Below are 16,876 nucleotides of genomic sequence, written 5' to 3' on the forward strand. Positions count from 1 at the left end.
CAGAAGCCAAACAGTTGAAGCTGAGCACAGAAGAAAGAATATGTAGAGTAGGTCTCGATGCACGTTAAATAATAAGAAAAAATATATTTATCTTACTAAGGGGAAAAAATGGAAAACCTCACCTTTTCTCCCACTTCTTCATTTAATGTCAGACTAGCGAGTATTGAAAGCGCAAATACTACAACAGTCAAACGGGTGTGGGCCAAGAAGCTAATCAGGGTGCGATAGAAGGCTTTAACATTGTTCTGTTAAATAAAAAAAGAAAAGAAAAATGCACATAAAATGTAAATCAAATACATTGATGGAAGATGTGTTTTGTTTGGTTATATTACTGTTTGGTATCTACAATACATTGGGGGAAATTTATTAACTTATATACGTCACTTTTTGCCACATTAAAGTCTAAATCTGCGACTTTTCCCTTATCACACCACTTTTCCAGAGGCTTGAGAAAAGCAGGCGGGCTGGCAGGCCCAGCTCAGTCGTTTTCCATGCTGGGTTTTGGCGTGGAAAATGTCTCAAATGTACGACAGCAAGGGAGCTGGTACAGATTTAGATCTGCCGCACAGCAAGCTGGAGGAAGCGCCAAACCTATTTAGAAGCCAGTACCTCTACATTATTTAGGTGCTTCCTCCAGCAGTGCAGAGGGACTTAACACCGGCATGGAAAACAACAGTCTTAATAAATGTCCCCCATTGGGTCCAACATGCATAAGTCTCAGAGCACACAAATAAAAGAAAGAAAAAGATCATTACCCATTCAACGCCTTTTTTTTTTTTAACTGGGTTGATTGGGACCCAACAGATAATAAACTAAAGACTGGAACCTGGAAGCACTGTAACCAAGAGATTGGCCAATATACCCATATATAAAACTGCTAGCATGTAGACATTGGGCCAGTCATGTAGAGTGTAACACATCCAGCAGCCACAAGGCCATAACCACATCCTCCAAGGCTACTTTCATATCAGCGTTTTGTTTTCCAGTTGTGAGATCTGGAGGAGTATCTCAAAAACGGACCAAAATGGTTCTGTTTATTTAACATCAGGATGCATCTGTTCCATTAGGATGCGGTTGTGTTAAATCAAAATGGAACAAACCGGATCCGTCACTAAGGGTACTTTCACACTAGCGGCAGGACGGATCCGACAGGCTGTTCACCCTGTCGGATCCGTCCTGCAGCTATTTCGCCTTGCCACCGCTCCGTCCTCATTGACTAAAAGTACTGCATGTCTGACTTTTTAGTCCGGTGGCCTCTCTCTGTGCTGCGCCGGAGCTCCACCCCTGTCCCCATTATAGTCAATAGGGACGGAGTGGTGGTCCGGCAAAATAACGGCAGGACGGTTTTGACAGGGTGAACAGCCTGTCAGATCCATCCTGCCGCTAGTGTGAAAGTAGCCTAAAAACACTGTAAGTCAATGGGTGACGCATCTGGGGTTTTTTAGGATCCGAAAAAAAAAAAAAAAAAAGGATCTGACACCACTGACTTTGACGGATTTGATTTGTTCCGTTTCGATGACCAGACAAAACTGCAGCGGTTGTGTGTCTGGTCACAAATCTGAATGCTACCAGAATGAAAGGCACACTGATGCATCCTGAACCGATCATACCCCACTGAAATGAATACGGATAAAACTGAACCCTTTTGAGATCCTCTGCTGGATCTCAAAACCGGAATGCCAAAACACTGATGTGAAAGTAGTGTAATATGAAGGAAAGAGGTGAATGTCATAAATAAACATATTGCCAGGGGTTATTTTTGCTATTTCCTGTAGGTCCTCACTGTGACTTTAGTACAGTCACAATATCTTACATTACAATGGACTGCCCATTGTCATTGTATGACGAGTCTGGTTTCAACTTTCAATGGCCCAGGACAGACCACAATATGCTGAAAATATTGTATGCTTAGCCCACTGTATCTCAAGGAGCCACTGGAGCTTTCCAGGTTTTTTCTTTTAAACTTTATAGTCAGTGGATGACAAATAAGAATGGAAGGGGCCTAGTTTACATCCATCATTATTCAACAGGCCGTTTTTTTCTGTTTCTCTGAATGAACAGAATAATGGAAAAAGTCGATGCAGATGTGAACTAAGCCTTGGAAGATTTTTCCAGAATCAGGAACACAAATCTACACTGGCTATGGACATAATTGGCATATAAAGTAACAAAATGTGAGTAGGTATTTACACAGAGAAGTATACTACACTCCACCAGGTCAGCATACATAGAAATAGATTCATTTTCCTTACCAATGACTTGACATGTGACTGGACAGAAAGATTGTTCCGGCAAAGGTTTGCCAAAAGGCCAAGACACGGCATGGTTAGATCATCTTCAGGGGACTGACTAGAACAAACAACATAAGCGGGTTTACAATCAATGCTCAGGATACCACTTCTTACAAATCATAGTGCTGTCCTCCAAACCTAAACAGTTTGTGGAAAGTATTAAGGTCACCCCCTATCCACAGGATAGCAGATAACGGACCGACTGCTGGGGGTCCGACTAATTGGACCCCTCAATGACTGACCTCCTCTTGATGTGTCTGCAGATTGAGCATAGTTACATAGTTGTTAAGGTTGGAAATAGACAAAAGTCCATCAGGTCCATCCCTGCATCAATGTCCTCTACGGCTCCATTCATTTTCTTTGGGACCATCTGAGACAGCCGAGTACAGCGCTCGCCTTTTGTCAGCAGTCCCTTAGAGGATAAATAGAGCAGTACGGCTCATGCTCAGTCTGCCACTCCATCAGGGATCCCCGTTCTCAGGTTCAGTGGGGGTCTCTAGCGAGTCTCAAGACTTGGCATTTATCAGGAACTCTCCCATGGGCGCACTCGTTGGGACGTTGAGACCTGTCTTGACGAGGTGAATGCACGAGGGATAGGGAGGAGGTGGGAGCTTTAATTACATTTCAATATATTTCTGATGCCGATGACTTGATATGTGGCCTGTTTGTATATCCGATTGGTGTTAAGCTCGTCTATTTCTGTATGTCATTGTTTTGTAAACTGAAAAGCACCCTAGAGCAGGTTATATGTATGAAACCGCCCTGCTGCATCTCCTCCACCTCTGACCACAATCTCACACAATAAGCAGAGAACACAGAACAGATTCCAGTTTTCATTTTGTGAAAAACGAAACAGAGAAACGATCAGGCGGCTTTCTGTGGGCGCACATGACACCTGCCTGTCAGTATTAGTCCTTACACACGAGTACAGCAAGTGTCACTAACAAGGAGCAGGACAAGAATTACTGGTAGTAAAACTACAACAGAAAAACAGAGGACCTTTCATCGGTCCAAACATTGTGAACTAAGTATCATGACACATACAGCGGCGCCCAGGGATCTCACTGCACTTACTACTATCCCCGGGCGCCGCTCTGTTCTCCCGTTAAGTGCAGTGAGATCCCTGGGCGCCGCTGTATATGTCATGATACTTAGTTCACAATGTTTGGACCGATGAAAGGTCCTCTTTAAGATCAGTTCACTGTTTTTCTGTTGTAGTTTTACTACCAGTAATTCTTAGTGACACTTGCTGTACTCGTGTGTAAGGACTAATACTGACAGGCAGGTGTCATGTGCGCCCACAGAAAGCCGCCTGATCGTTTCTCTGTTTCGTTTATCACAAAATGAAAACTGGAATCTGTTCTGTGTTCTCTGCTGATTGTGTGAGATTGTGGTCAGAGGTGGAGGAGATGCAGCAGGGCGGTTTCATACATATAACCTGCTCTAGGGTGCTTTTCAGTTTACAAAACAATGACATACAGAAATAGACGAGCTTAACACCAATCGGATATACAAACAGGCCACATATCAAGTCATCAGAAATATATTGAAATGTAATTAAAAGCTGATGAAAGGTCCTCTTTAAAATTAACACAACAAAAGGTTCAGAAGTGGATTTACCAATTCAATGACATGGGCCAAACCCACAATAGATGTGCATGAAGGTGATCGTTCAGGTTTGGTGCCACATATAAAAGTGTGAAACCAGCAAAAAAAAAAACTGCTTATCCTACAGTGATGATGAACTCGGTTCAATTTAAAAGGAAATCGGTCACATTTTCATTAACTCAAGGGTTATTCTTTTTTTTTTTTTTCTTAATTTGTTTCTAGAATAGGAATAGCCTCCTGAGGGGACTAAAAATGACAGAAACAGCATTTTTTTTAATACAAAAACATTAAAGATTTAACTAATCCATTTTCCCAATTTTTTCTAGAAAAAAAAATAGTGTGTCTGAAAACGTCCGAACTATTAAAATATTTATCATGTACAGTAAACAGGGTAAAAAAAGCCAATTTGCTTGGGGAGGGAAGGAGAAGATTTGTAAACCACACCCAAAAAAAATTAAAATAAAATAGAATTAAAAGTGATCAAAAAGTCATATGTACCCCAAAATGGTACCAATGAAAAACTACAGAAAACAACTTGCAAGAAAACAAGCCACATACAGCTCTGGAGAGGAAAACTATGGCGGAATGCAGACTCCTGTTAGGGTATAGCAGGTACCGGTCATACTGGTCAGGCTTGTTCATTAATGCCAGGAAAATTACAGTATATGACATTACACATGCCTGCCTTTATTAAAGGGACTTCTTTAGCGTTAATGTTAACCATTGTGCATCAAATGACATGCCACTTTCTAACACGTGCCCTTATCTAAGTTCTGCAAGTTCTGCTACACTGATGAATCCCTGCCACCTTGGTTAGCAAGCCTTCCCTCCCATATACAGTTGCAAGAAAAAGTATGTAAACCCTTTGGAATGATATGGCTTTCTGCACAAATTGGTCTTAAAATGTGATCTGATCTTCATCTAAGTCACAACAATAGACAATCACAGTCTGCTTAAACTAATAACACACAAAGAATTAAATGTTACCATGTTTTTATTGAACACACCATGTAAACATTCACAGTGCAGGTGGAAAAAGTATGTGAACCCTTAGATTTAATAACTGGTTGAACATCCTTTGGCAGCAATAACTTCAACCAAACGTTTCCTGTAGTTGCAGATCAGACGTGCACAACGGTCAGGAGTAATTCTTGACCATTCCTCTTTACAGAACTGTTTCAGTTCAGCAATATTCTTGGGATGTCTGGTGTGAATCGTTTTCTTGAGGTCATGCCACAGCATCTCAATCGGGTTGAGGTCAGGACTCTCACTGGGCCACTCCAGAAGGTGTATTTTCTTCTGTTTAAGCCATTCTGTTGTTGATTTACTTCTATGCTTTGGGTCGTTATCCTGTTGCAACACCCATCTTCTGTTGAGCTTCAGCTGGTGGACAGATGGCCTTAAGTTCTCCTGCAAAATGTCTTGATACACTCGGGAATTCATTTTTCCTTCGATGATAGCAATCCGTCCAGGCCCTGACGCAGCAAAGCAGCCCCAAACCATGATGCCCCCACCACCATACTTCACAGTTGGGATGAGGTTTTGATGTTGGTGTGCTGTGCCTCTTTTTCTCCACACATAGTGTTGTGTGTTTCTTCCAAACAACTCAACTTTGGTTTCATCTGTCCACAGAATATTTTGCCAGTACTGCTGTGCAACATCCAGGTGCTCTTGTGCAAACTGTAAATGTGCAGCAATGTTTTTTTTTTTTGACAGCAGTGGCTTCCTCTGTGATATCCTCCCATGAAATCCATTCTTGTTTAGTGTTTTACGTATCGTAGATTCGCCAACAGGGATATTAGCATATGCCAGAGACTTTTGTAAGTCTTTAGCTGACACTAGGATTCTTCTTCACCTCATTGAGCAGTCTGCGCTGTGCTCTTGCAGTCATCTTTACAGGACGGCCACTCCTAGGGAGAGTAGCAGCAGTGCTGAACTTTCGCCATTTATAGACAATTTGTCTTACAGTAGACTGATGAACAGAAAGGCTTTTGGAGATACTTTTATAACCCTTTCCAGCTTTATGCAAGTCAACAATTCTTAATCGTAGGTCTTCTGAGAGCTCTTTTGTGCGAGGCATCATTCACATCAGGTAATGCTTCTTGTGAAAAGCAAACCCAGAACTGGTGTCTTTTTTATAGGGCAGGGCAGCTGTAACCAACACCTCCAATCTTATCTCATTAATTGAACTCCAGTTGGCTGACACCTCACTCCAATTAGCTCTTGGAGATGCCATTAGTCTAGGGGTTCACATACTTTTTCCACCTGCACTGTGAATGTTTACATGGTGTGTTCAATAAAAACATGGTAACATTTAATTCTGTGTGTTTTATTAGTTTAAGCAGACTAGGATTGTCTATTGTTGTGACTTAGATGAAGATCAGATCACCATTTATGACCAATTTGTCCAGAAATCCATATCATTCCAAAGGGTTTACACACTTTTTCTTGCAAATGTATCTGCCATTCCCATCCATAAGATGCTACAGATGGAGGGACATATGGCCTCCTCAATAGTAACCCTATTAGCACAGGAAACTAGTCCAAATGTCAAGCTACAATTATTTTATGGAGAAGAGTGGCTGGTCCACCGATATAGCACAGCGTAGACTCAGAAAAACTATGGGTGAGATTTATCAAAGGAAAAATGGCTTACTTGCCGATAGGATCTATCTAATTGGTTTCTTTCATTTTCTAAAGGAGCTCTGAAAAATGAAAGGTGGAATTTGATTGGTTGCTTTGGGCAACTAAGCAAATTTTTCTTTACACCGGTTCTGATAAATCTCTCCCTATGTGCGTTGTGGGGATTTGCTCTGGTAGACAGGCTAGGGGACGCAGTATAGAGGCAATCACAAAGTCTTTAACTTAAACAGTTCAGTGTTTATTCACACAAGGAAAAAAAAAAAATAACCGTTCACAGTTTGTGGAAAGTATTAAGGTCACCCCCTATCCACAGGATAGCAGATAACGGACCGAATGCTGGGGGTCTGACTAATTGGACCCCTCAATGACTGACCTCCTCTTGATGTGTCTGCAGATTGAGCATAGTTACATAGTTGTTAAGGTTAGAAAAAGACAAAAGTCCATCCCTGGATCAATGTCCTCTACGGCTCCACTCATTCTCTTTGGGACCATCTGAGACAGCCAAGTACAGAGCTTGCCTTTTGTCAGCAGTCCCTTAGAGAATAAATAGAGCAGTACAGCTCATGCTCAGTCTGCCACTCCATCAGGGATCAGGTTCAGTGGGGGTCTCTAGCGATATGACTCAAATGTCTCAGGTGAGACAACCCCTTTAAGACTTGGCTAATCCCCGACTTTCCACATGCTACTTGGCATTTATCAGGAACTCTCCCATGGGCGCACTCGTTGCACTGTTGGGACGTTGAGACCTTTCTTGCCGAGGTGAATGCACGAGGGATAGGGAGGAGGTGGGAGCTTTGATTGTACTTCAATATATTTCTGATGGCCTGTTTGTACACTGCTCAAAAAAATAAAGGGAACACAAAAATAACACATCCTAGATCTGCATTAATTAAATATTCGTCTGAAATACTTTGTTCTTTACATAGTTGAATGTGCTGACAACAAAAATCACACAAAAATAAAAAAATGGAAATCAAATTTTTCAACCCATGGAGGTCTGGATTTGGAGTCACCCTCAAAATTAAAGTGGAAAAACACACTACAGGCTTATCCAACTTTGATGTAATGTCCTTAAAACAAGTCAAAATGAGGCTCAGTAGTGTGTGTGGCCTCCACATGCCTGTATGACCTCCCTACAATGTCTGTGCATGCTCCTGATGAGGTGGCGGATGGTCTCCTGAGTGATCTCCTCCCAGACCTGGACTAAAGCATCTGCCAACTCCTGGACAGTCTGGTGGATAGAGCGAGACATGATGTCCCAGATGTGCTCAATTGGATTCAGGTCTGGGGAACGGGCGGGCCAGTCCATAGCATCAATGCCTTCGTCTTGCAGGAACTGCTGACACACTCCAGCCACATGAGGTCTAGCATTGTCTTGCATTAGGAGGAACCCAGGGCCAACCGCACCAGCATATGGTCTCACAAGGGGTCTGAGGATCTAATCTCGGTACCTAATGGCAGTCAGGCTACCTCTGGCGAGCACATGGAGGGCTGTGCGGCCCTCCAAAGAAATGCCACCTCACACCATTACTGACCCAATGCCAAACCGGTCATGCTGGAGGATGTTGCAGGCAGAAGAACGTTCTCCACGGCGTCTCCAGACTCTGTCACGTCTGTCACATGTGCTCAGTGTGAACCTGCTTTCATCTGTGAAGAGCACAGGGCGCCAGTGGCGAATTTGCCAATCTTGGTGTTTTCTGGCAAATGCAAAACATCCTGCACGGTGTTGGGCTGTAAGCACAACCCCCACCTGTGGACGTCGGGCCCTCATATCACCCTCATGGAGTCTGTTTCTGACCGTTTGAGCAGACACATGCACATTTGTGGCCTGCTGGAGGTTATTTTGCAGGGCTCTGGCAGTGCTCCTCCTGTTCCTCCTTGCACAAAGGCGGAGGTAGCGGTCGGGCTGCTGGGTTGTTGCCCTCCTACAGCCTCCTCCACGTCTCCTGATGTACTGGCCTGTCTCCTGGTAGCGCCTCCATGCTCTGGACACTACGCTGACAGACACAGCAAACCTTCTTGCCACAGCTCGCATTGATGTGCCATCCTGGATAAGCTGCACTACCTGAGCCACTTGTGTGGGTTGTAGACTCCGTCTCATGCTACCACTAGAGTGAAAGCACCGCCAGCATTCAAAAGTGACCAAAACATCAGCCAGGAAGCATAGGAACTGAGAAGTGATCTGTGATCACCACCTGCAGAACCACTCCTTTATTGGGGGTGTCTTGCTAATTGCCTATAATTTCCACCTGTTGTCTATCCCATTTGCACAACAGCATGTGAAATTGATTGTCACTCAGTGTTGCTTCCTTAGTGGACAGTTTGATTTCACAGAAGTGTGATTGACTTGGAGTTACATTGTGTTGTTTACGTGTTCCCTTTATTTTTTTGAGCAGTGTATATCCGATTGGTGTTATCCCCTTCCCGACCTATGACATGTATACTCGTCATGGAGCACTGCTACATAGCACTCCATGACGAGTATACACGTCATGGCATTAAACTGTCACCATGTCTGCAGACATGGTGACAGCGCTGAGACCCCGGCTGTTGCACACAGCCAGGCACCTTGTGTCAATGCCGAGGGGGGTTGACAAACCGCACCGTCGATCGCTGCAAACCGCAGATCAATTCAGACTGCGGTCTGCAGCGCTTTCTGCAGTTTCTGATCCCCGCGGTCCCTGATTCACAGGCGGTGCGGGAGGCGGGCGGTGCGGCAGGCGGGATCGCGATCCCCCGCCCGCCTCCTCTTGAATATTCATTGGCGTCCAGTGGGTATACCAGAATGTCAGCACATTGCTGACACTCTGGTATAAACGGCTGACATCTGTGCTGTGATGTCAGCCGTTTAACCCTTTGCATCGGGGGGCTGCTGTGCCCTTGCAGCCACCCGACAGGAATAGATCACAGAGGGAGGGGCCCCCCCCTCCTTCCCCATCACCCGCTGCTGTTCTGGCAGTGGGTGATTGTTACCATGGCAACAGGACGCCTTCACAGGTGTCCTGCTTGCCATGGTAGTGGTAAGCTCTATCAGGGTGAATAAGACCTCACACTGTCCCTGCTGTTCTGTGCTTCAGTAGCGTCCTGGCTTCCATGGTAACCGATCGGAGCGCCCCAGGCTTACACAGCTGGGGCTCCGATCAGAAGCTGCCACTGCACCACCAATGAGGGGGAGGGGAGAGGACCCTGTGACCACTGCCACCAATGATTTTAATACGGGGGGGGGGAGGGGGGGAAGGGGTTGAGAGGGGCCGGCGCACTGTGCCACCAATGATTTTAATGGGATGGGGGGGGGGGGGGCACACTGCGCCAGCAATGATAATTACCCCTTAATACAGGAGGCGGGTACTGGCAGATCAGCGGCAGTTAACCTCTCAGGTGCCGCACCTGATGGGTTAACTGCCGCTGATCGCAGCTCCATGTCAGAGGCAGGGTGCCGGCTATGCGATTCTGCTGCCAGCACCCGGCTCCTGTATTATTATGTGTTAAAGACGTGGGTCCAGACTAAGTATTAGGCTACACAGAGCGGCGCCCAGCAATGTCCCAGCACTCACCATTATTCCTGGGCACCGCTCCGTTCATCCGCTGTGCCCCATTACTGTCTCCTCTCCTGCTCCACATGCTGATTACTATCGGAGGGATGGGGAGGAGACATCAGCTTCACTAGTGGGCGTTCCTTCTCCCTGGCTGTAGCGCTGTTCAATTGCAGCGCAGGAAGAAGGAACGCCCACTAGTGAAGCTGATGTCTCCTCCCCATCGCTCCGATAGTAAATCAGCATGTGGAGCAGGAGAGGAGACAGTAATGGGGCACTGCGGGCATGGAATAGTCGCTGGGCTCCGCTCTGTGTAGGAAAAGTCGTGCATCATTGGTGGTGCAGTGCGCCCGCCCCTCCTCCGCCCCTCTCTCCTCATTGGTGGCAGCAGCACAGGGGGGAGGGAGGACAGCTTCCTTCTCCCCGTACTACTGAGAGAACATGTTCAGAGATACAAGACTGCGCAGCAGAGCAGCCCAATATCGAAAAAATGGAAATCCCCGTATCGTATCGATAGCGGGACAAAAGTATTGATTGGGTATCGAAATTTCGATACCCGCAACAACCCTAATGGGGAATGTAAAGTAACTATTTTTGGAGGTATTACTATGCATTATAGAAGTAGAGAAATTGAAACTTGGAAATTGGCTAATTTTTCCAAATTTTTGGTAAATTTGGTATTATTTTATAAATAAATTTTTTATTTTTTTTTTACTCCATTTTACCAGTGTCATGAAGTACAATATGTGACGGAACAAACAATCTCAGAACGGCCTGGATAAGTAATAGCGTTTTAAAGTTATTCACACATAAAGTGACACTGGTCAGATTTGCAAAAAATGGCCTGGTCCTTAAGGTGAAATATGGCCGTGTACTTAAGGGGTTAAGCTCGTCTATTTCTGTATGTCATTGTTTTGTAAACTGAAAAGCACCCTAGAGCAGGTTATATGTATGAAACCGCCCTGCTGCATCTCCTCCACCTCTGACCACAATCTCACACAATAACCAGAGAACACAGAACAGATTCCAGCTTTCATTTTGTGAAAAACGAAACAGAGAAACGATCAGGCAGCTTTCTGTGGGCGCACATGACACCTGCCTGTCAGTATTAGTCCTTACACACGAGTACAGCAAGTGTCACTAAGGCTACTTTCACACCTGCATTTAGGGTGCGGATCCGCATCTATAATGCAAACGCTTGTATCCGTTCAGAACGGATCCGTTTGCATTACCATCCGTTCATGATAATGCAAACGGATCCGTTTTGACTTACATTGAAAGTCAATGGGAGGCGGAGCCGTTTTCAATTGCACCATATTGTGTCAGTACAAACGGATCCGTCCCCATTGACTTACATTGTAAGTCAGGTCGGATCCGTTTGGCTCAGTTTCGTCAGACGGACATCGAAACACTGCAGGCAGCATTTTGGTGTCCGCCTCCAGAGCGGAATGGAGGCTAAACGGAGGCAAACTGATGCATTCTGAACGGATCCTTATCCATTCAGAATGCATTGGAGCTGAACTGATCCATTTTGGGCCGCTTGCGAGAGCCTTGAAACGGATCTCACAGGCGGACCCAAAAACGGCAGTGTGAAAGTAGCCTAACAAGGAGGCAGGACAAGAATTACTGGTAGTAAAACTACAACAGAAAAACTGTGAACTGATCTTAAAATTAACACAGCAAAGGTTCAGAAGTGGATTCACCAATTCAATGACATGTGCCCACAATCCCAACAACCCACAATAGATGTGCATGAAGCTGAACGTTCGGGTTTGGTGCCACATGTAAGTGTGAAACCAGCAAAAAAATAATGCTTATCCTACAATGATGAAGAACTCGGTCCAATTTAAAAGGAAATTGCTCACATTTTTATTAACTCAAGGGTTATTCCGTTTTTTTTTCTTAATTTGTTTATAGAATAGGAAATCATTCAATTTTCTAATATACATGTATTTAACCCCTTCACGATGCATGACAAATACATCAGTCATACACAAGCATAGTAACCCCTTGAATGCCACGGTGAATAGTGACGAGGAAGCATGCGTATCCCGCAAAAATTCCAATCAGGTTACAGTGGTATGAGATCAGAGAAACATATGTTCAAGCCTCCTGAGGGGACTAAAAATGACAGTAACAACATTTTTAAAATCCAAAAACATAAAAAATGTAACTCATCCATTTTCCCAATTTTTCTAGAAAATAAACTAGTGTGTCTGAAAACGTCCGAACTATTAAAATATTTATCATGTACAGTGAACAGGGTAAAAATAGCCAATTAAAAGTAATCAAGAAGTCATATGTACCCCAAAATGGTACCAATGACTCCTGTTAGGGTATAGCAGGTACCGGTCATACTGGTCGGACTTGTTCATTACTACCAGGGACTTCTTTAGCGCTAATGTTAACCATTGTGCATCAAATGACATGCCACTTTCTAACACGTGCCCTTATCTAAGTTCTGCAAGGTCTGCTACATTGATGAATCCCTGCCCCCTTGGTTAGAAAGCCTTCCCTCCCATCTACACTCACCTAAAGAATTATTAGGAACACCATACTAATACGGTGTTGGACCCCCTTTTGCCTTCAGAACTGCCTTAATTCTACATGGCATTGATTCAACAAGGTGCTGATAGCATTCTTTAGAAATGTTGGCCCATATTGATAGGATAGCATCTTGCAGTTGATGGAGATTTGAGGGATGCACATCCAGGGCACGAAGCTCCCGTTCCACCACATCCCAAAGATGCTCTATTGGGTTGAGATCTGGTGACTGTGGGGGCCATTTTAGTACAGTGAACTCATTGTCATGTTCAAGAAACCAATTTGAAATGATTCAAGCTTTGTGACATGGTGCATTATCCTGCTGGAAGTAGCCATCAGAGGATGGATACATGTTCTCATTCTGTTTACGCCAAATTCGGACTCTACCATTTGAATGTCTCAACAGAAATCGAGACTCATCAGACCAGACAACATTTTTCCAGTCTTCAACAGTCCAATTTTGGTGAGCTTGTGCAAATTGTAGCCTCTTTTTCCTATTTGTAGTGGAGATGAGTGGTACCCGGTGGGGTCTTCTGCTGTTGTAGCCCATCCGCCTCAAGGTTGTGCGTGTTGTGGCTTCACAAATGCTTTGCTGCATACCTCGGTTGTAACGAGTGGTTATTTCAGTCAACGTTGCTCTTCTATCAGCTTGAATCAGTCGGCCCATTCTCCTCTGACCTAGCATCCACAAGGCATTTTTGCCCACAGTACTGCCGCATACAGGATGTTTTTCCCTTTTCACACCATTCTTTGTAAACCCTAGAAATGGTTATGCATGAAAATCCCAGTAACTGAGCAGATTGTGAAATACTCAGACCGGCCCGTCTGGCACCAACAACCATGCCACGCTCAAAATTGCTTAAATCACCTTTCTTTCCCATTCTGACATTCAGTTTGGAGTTCAGGAGATTGTCTTGACCAGGACCACACCCCTAAATGCATTGAAGCAACTGCCATGTGATTGGTTGACTAGATAATTGCATTGATGAGAAATAGAACAGGTGTTCCTAATAATTCTTTAGGTGAGTGTATCTGCCATTCCCATCCATAAGATGCTACAGATGGAGGGACATACGGCCTCCTCAATAGTAACCCTATTAGCACAGGAAACTAGTCCAAATGTCAAGCTACAATTATCTTATAGAGAAGAGTGGCTGGTCCACAGATATAGCACAGCGTAGACTCAGAAAAACTTTGGGGGAGATTTATCAAAACTGGTGCAAAGGAAAACAACATTGCTTACCGGTAATTGTTTTTCTTGATACCCATGACGGCACCCCATACGACCAGGGACCTCCCATCCGGGACAGGAAACCTGAGAAGATAAAAGGTTCACACCCCCACCAAGCACCAGTGATAGTAATAAACAGTACTCCGGAGGTGAATACACGTAAGAAAGAGAGAGAGAGAGAGAGAGAGAGATCCAATACGGTACATTATATCTCTTCAATACCCAAGAGAGAAACTCTCAGAAACCTATAAGGAAGTAGCGGGCTACTCCGCATATAACCTAATAAAGGACAACTAAAAGCCTTTTAGTTTTATTTTATTTTTTTATATTAGGGAAGGGAAAATTTCGGGGGTGCCGTCATGGGTATCGAGAAAAACAATTACCGGTAAGCAATGTTGTTTTCCCCTCACCCATGACGGCACCCCATGCGAGATAGACTATTAATGAGAAACTAGGGGGGGGGACAACCGCCTGAAGCACCTTCCTACCAAAGGCGGAATCCGTGTGAAGTTGGAGCCTGTAATGCTTTAAAAAGGTATGTTGAGAGCTCCAAGTTGCTGCTCTACAAATTTGGGCCAGGGAGGCATCCGCCTTCTCGGCCCAGGACGTAGCTACCGCTCGGGTGGAGTGGGCTCCAAACCCTGAAGGGGGCGAGAGACCCTGCGCTAAATAGGCTTCAGAAATGGCCCTTTTAACCCATCTAGCAATAACTGAGGTGGACACTTTCCGCCCCTTATTCCTACCCCAAAACTGAATAAGGAGGTTTTCTTCCAACCTCCAGGCCGAGGTAGACTCTAAATAAGCAAGCAGACATCTTTTGACGTCCAGGCAATGATACTCCCTTTCTAAACTATTAGAGGGATTAGGGAAAAAAGATGGAAGGACAACATCCTGACTTCTATGGAAGTCCGAAACCACCTTTGGCTGGAAGGACGGGAGAGGCCTAATAATAACTTTGTCGTCCAAGACCTGGGTATAAGGAGGAAAAGCCGAGAAAGCTTGAATCTCTGAGATCCTCCTAGCTGAAGTAATGGCCAGTAAAAAGGACATCTTAAAGGAGAGCATATCTATGGGCATGTCTGACAAGGACTCAAAAGGTTTCTGTGACAGGGCCGTCAAGACCGTGTTTAGGTCCCAAGGAGGGGACAAGGATCTTATCGAAGGGCGGATCCTGGAGGCTGCTGACAGAAACCTTTTAACCCAAGGATGCAGAGCCAGCTGGGAATCGAAGAAGTAACTCAAGGCTGCCACATGTACTCTTAGGGTGGAAGCCCTAAGCCCCTTATCCAAGCCAGCTTGTAAAAAAATCTAGGACCCTAGAGACATTTGGAGGAGAGAAGGGGTCAGGATTGATCCCTAAAAAGGAGGAAAAGACTTCCCAGATTTTATTATATTTTCTGGCTGTGGTGGCTTTCCTACTTCCCAAAAAGGTGGATACTACAGATTGGGACAGACCCCGACCTAACCAAATCTCCCTCTCAGCCTCCATGCTGCCAGAAGCAAAATTACTGGATTGGGATGCAGGATCGGGCCTTGATATAATAGATCCTCCCGAGGGGGCAGAAACCAAGGGGGGGGCTATTGCTAGGTCTAGGAGGCAGGAGTACCAGGACCTTTTCGGCCACACTGGGGCCACTAGGGTAACTGTCGCTTTCTCCCTCTGGACTTTTTTCAGGACCTGCGGAATTAGGGAAAAAAGAGGGAAGGCGTAACCCTCCTCCTGAGCCCAGTTCTGTGCTAAACCGTCTAAAGCTGTTGGATCGTCCAGACGATTTATGGAGAAGAACCTTTCCACTTTCCTGTTCTTTCTGGAGGCAAATAGGTCGACCGTGGGGAGGCCGAATTTCTGCGTTAACTGGGAGAAGACCTCTGGGTTTAGGCACCAGTCTCCCTGTTTTAGCTGGGTGCGACTCAGAAAATCGGCTACTATGTTCTCTTTCCCCTTTATGTGGACTGCCGACAGGGATAGATGTTTCTGTTCCGCTAACTGAAAGATCTGGTGACAGAGTATTGCCAGAGAAGGTACCCTTGTTCCGCCTTGATGGTTGATGTATGCCACTGTTGTCAAGTTGTCTGAGTATAGAATTATGTTCCTGAAGGATATGTCTGGAGCTATCGCTTTTAAGGCCATTTCTACTGCTTTTAGTTCTTTGAAGTTCGAGGTGGCTTTCATGGTATTCAAATCCCACCTCCCCTGCCAACCCTTGTTCTCCGAGTGGGCCCCCCAACCCCACGGGCTGGCGTCCGTTGTTATTACTATTGGATCCTGAAAGGACCATGGTACTCCTGCTGAGAGATTCTCTGTCACAGTCCACCAAAGAAGAGACACTCTCGCCTCTGCGGATAAGTGGAAAAGCTGGTCCAACGACTGCTTGCAGCCGTCCCATTGGCTCAGGATGCATGACTGTAGCTTCCTTGTGTGGGCCTGCGCATATAGGACCGCTGGAAAGGTTGCTGTCAGGTGGCCCAGCACTGCCATTGCCCTCCTGAACGAGCAGAGGTAGGATCTGAAAAGATCCCAAACATGCTCCCTGATGGAGAATATCTTGGTGGACGGGAGGAAGGACTTTTCTACTCGGGAGTCTAAAAGGATGCCTAAAAATACACAATTCTGAGATGGTGTTAGGCAAGACTTTTCCCAAATTATTTTCCAGCCCAGGCTCTTTAACAGGGCGCAGGAAACTTCGATGTTTTGAATCAAGCCTTCCTTGGTCTGGGAAATAAACAGGAAGTCGTCCAAGTATGGCAGCAACGGAACCCCTGACAACCTTAGGAAGGAGGCTACTTCCGCAATCACTTTTGTGAAGATTCTGGGAGCTTGAGAAACCCCAAAAGGCAGGGCTCTGTATTGCAGGTGCAGACATTCCCCCTGAACCCAGACTGTCCTCAAATATTTTTGGGAGGACACATGAATTGGCACGTGGTAGTACGCGTCCTCTAAGTCCAGAGTCGCCATCCAGCAATTTTTTGATAGGAGATCTATGGCCGACCTTATGGTCTCCATGCGAAATTTCTTGTAGCTGAGG

The 16,876-nt window shown here is 45.2% G+C and overlaps 1 protein-coding gene across 2 annotated transcripts in view; it reads right to left on the reverse strand.

Annotated features, from left to right (window-relative positions):
• The window catches only part of CIP2A (cellular inhibitor of PP2A), a 74,738-nt gene that overhangs the window by 40,760 nt on the left and 17,102 nt on the right, over positions 1-16,876 (reverse strand). For both annotated transcript variants that reach the window (XM_040424915.1, XM_040424913.1), the window contains exons 5-6: positions 2,253-2,349; positions 123-245 (exon numbers count right to left, since the gene is read on the reverse strand). In XM_040424915.1, the coding sequence (XP_040280849.1) occupies positions 123-245; positions 2,253-2,349 (220 nt within the window). The remainder of the gene's footprint in view (positions 1-122; positions 246-2,252; positions 2,350-16,876) is intronic.

Source organism: Bufo bufo, chromosome 3 (genome assembly GCF_905171765.1).
Source record: "Bufo bufo chromosome 3, aBufBuf1.1, whole genome shotgun sequence".
In the NCBI taxonomy this organism is placed as follows: domain Eukaryota; kingdom Metazoa; phylum Chordata; class Amphibia; order Anura; family Bufonidae; genus Bufo; species Bufo bufo.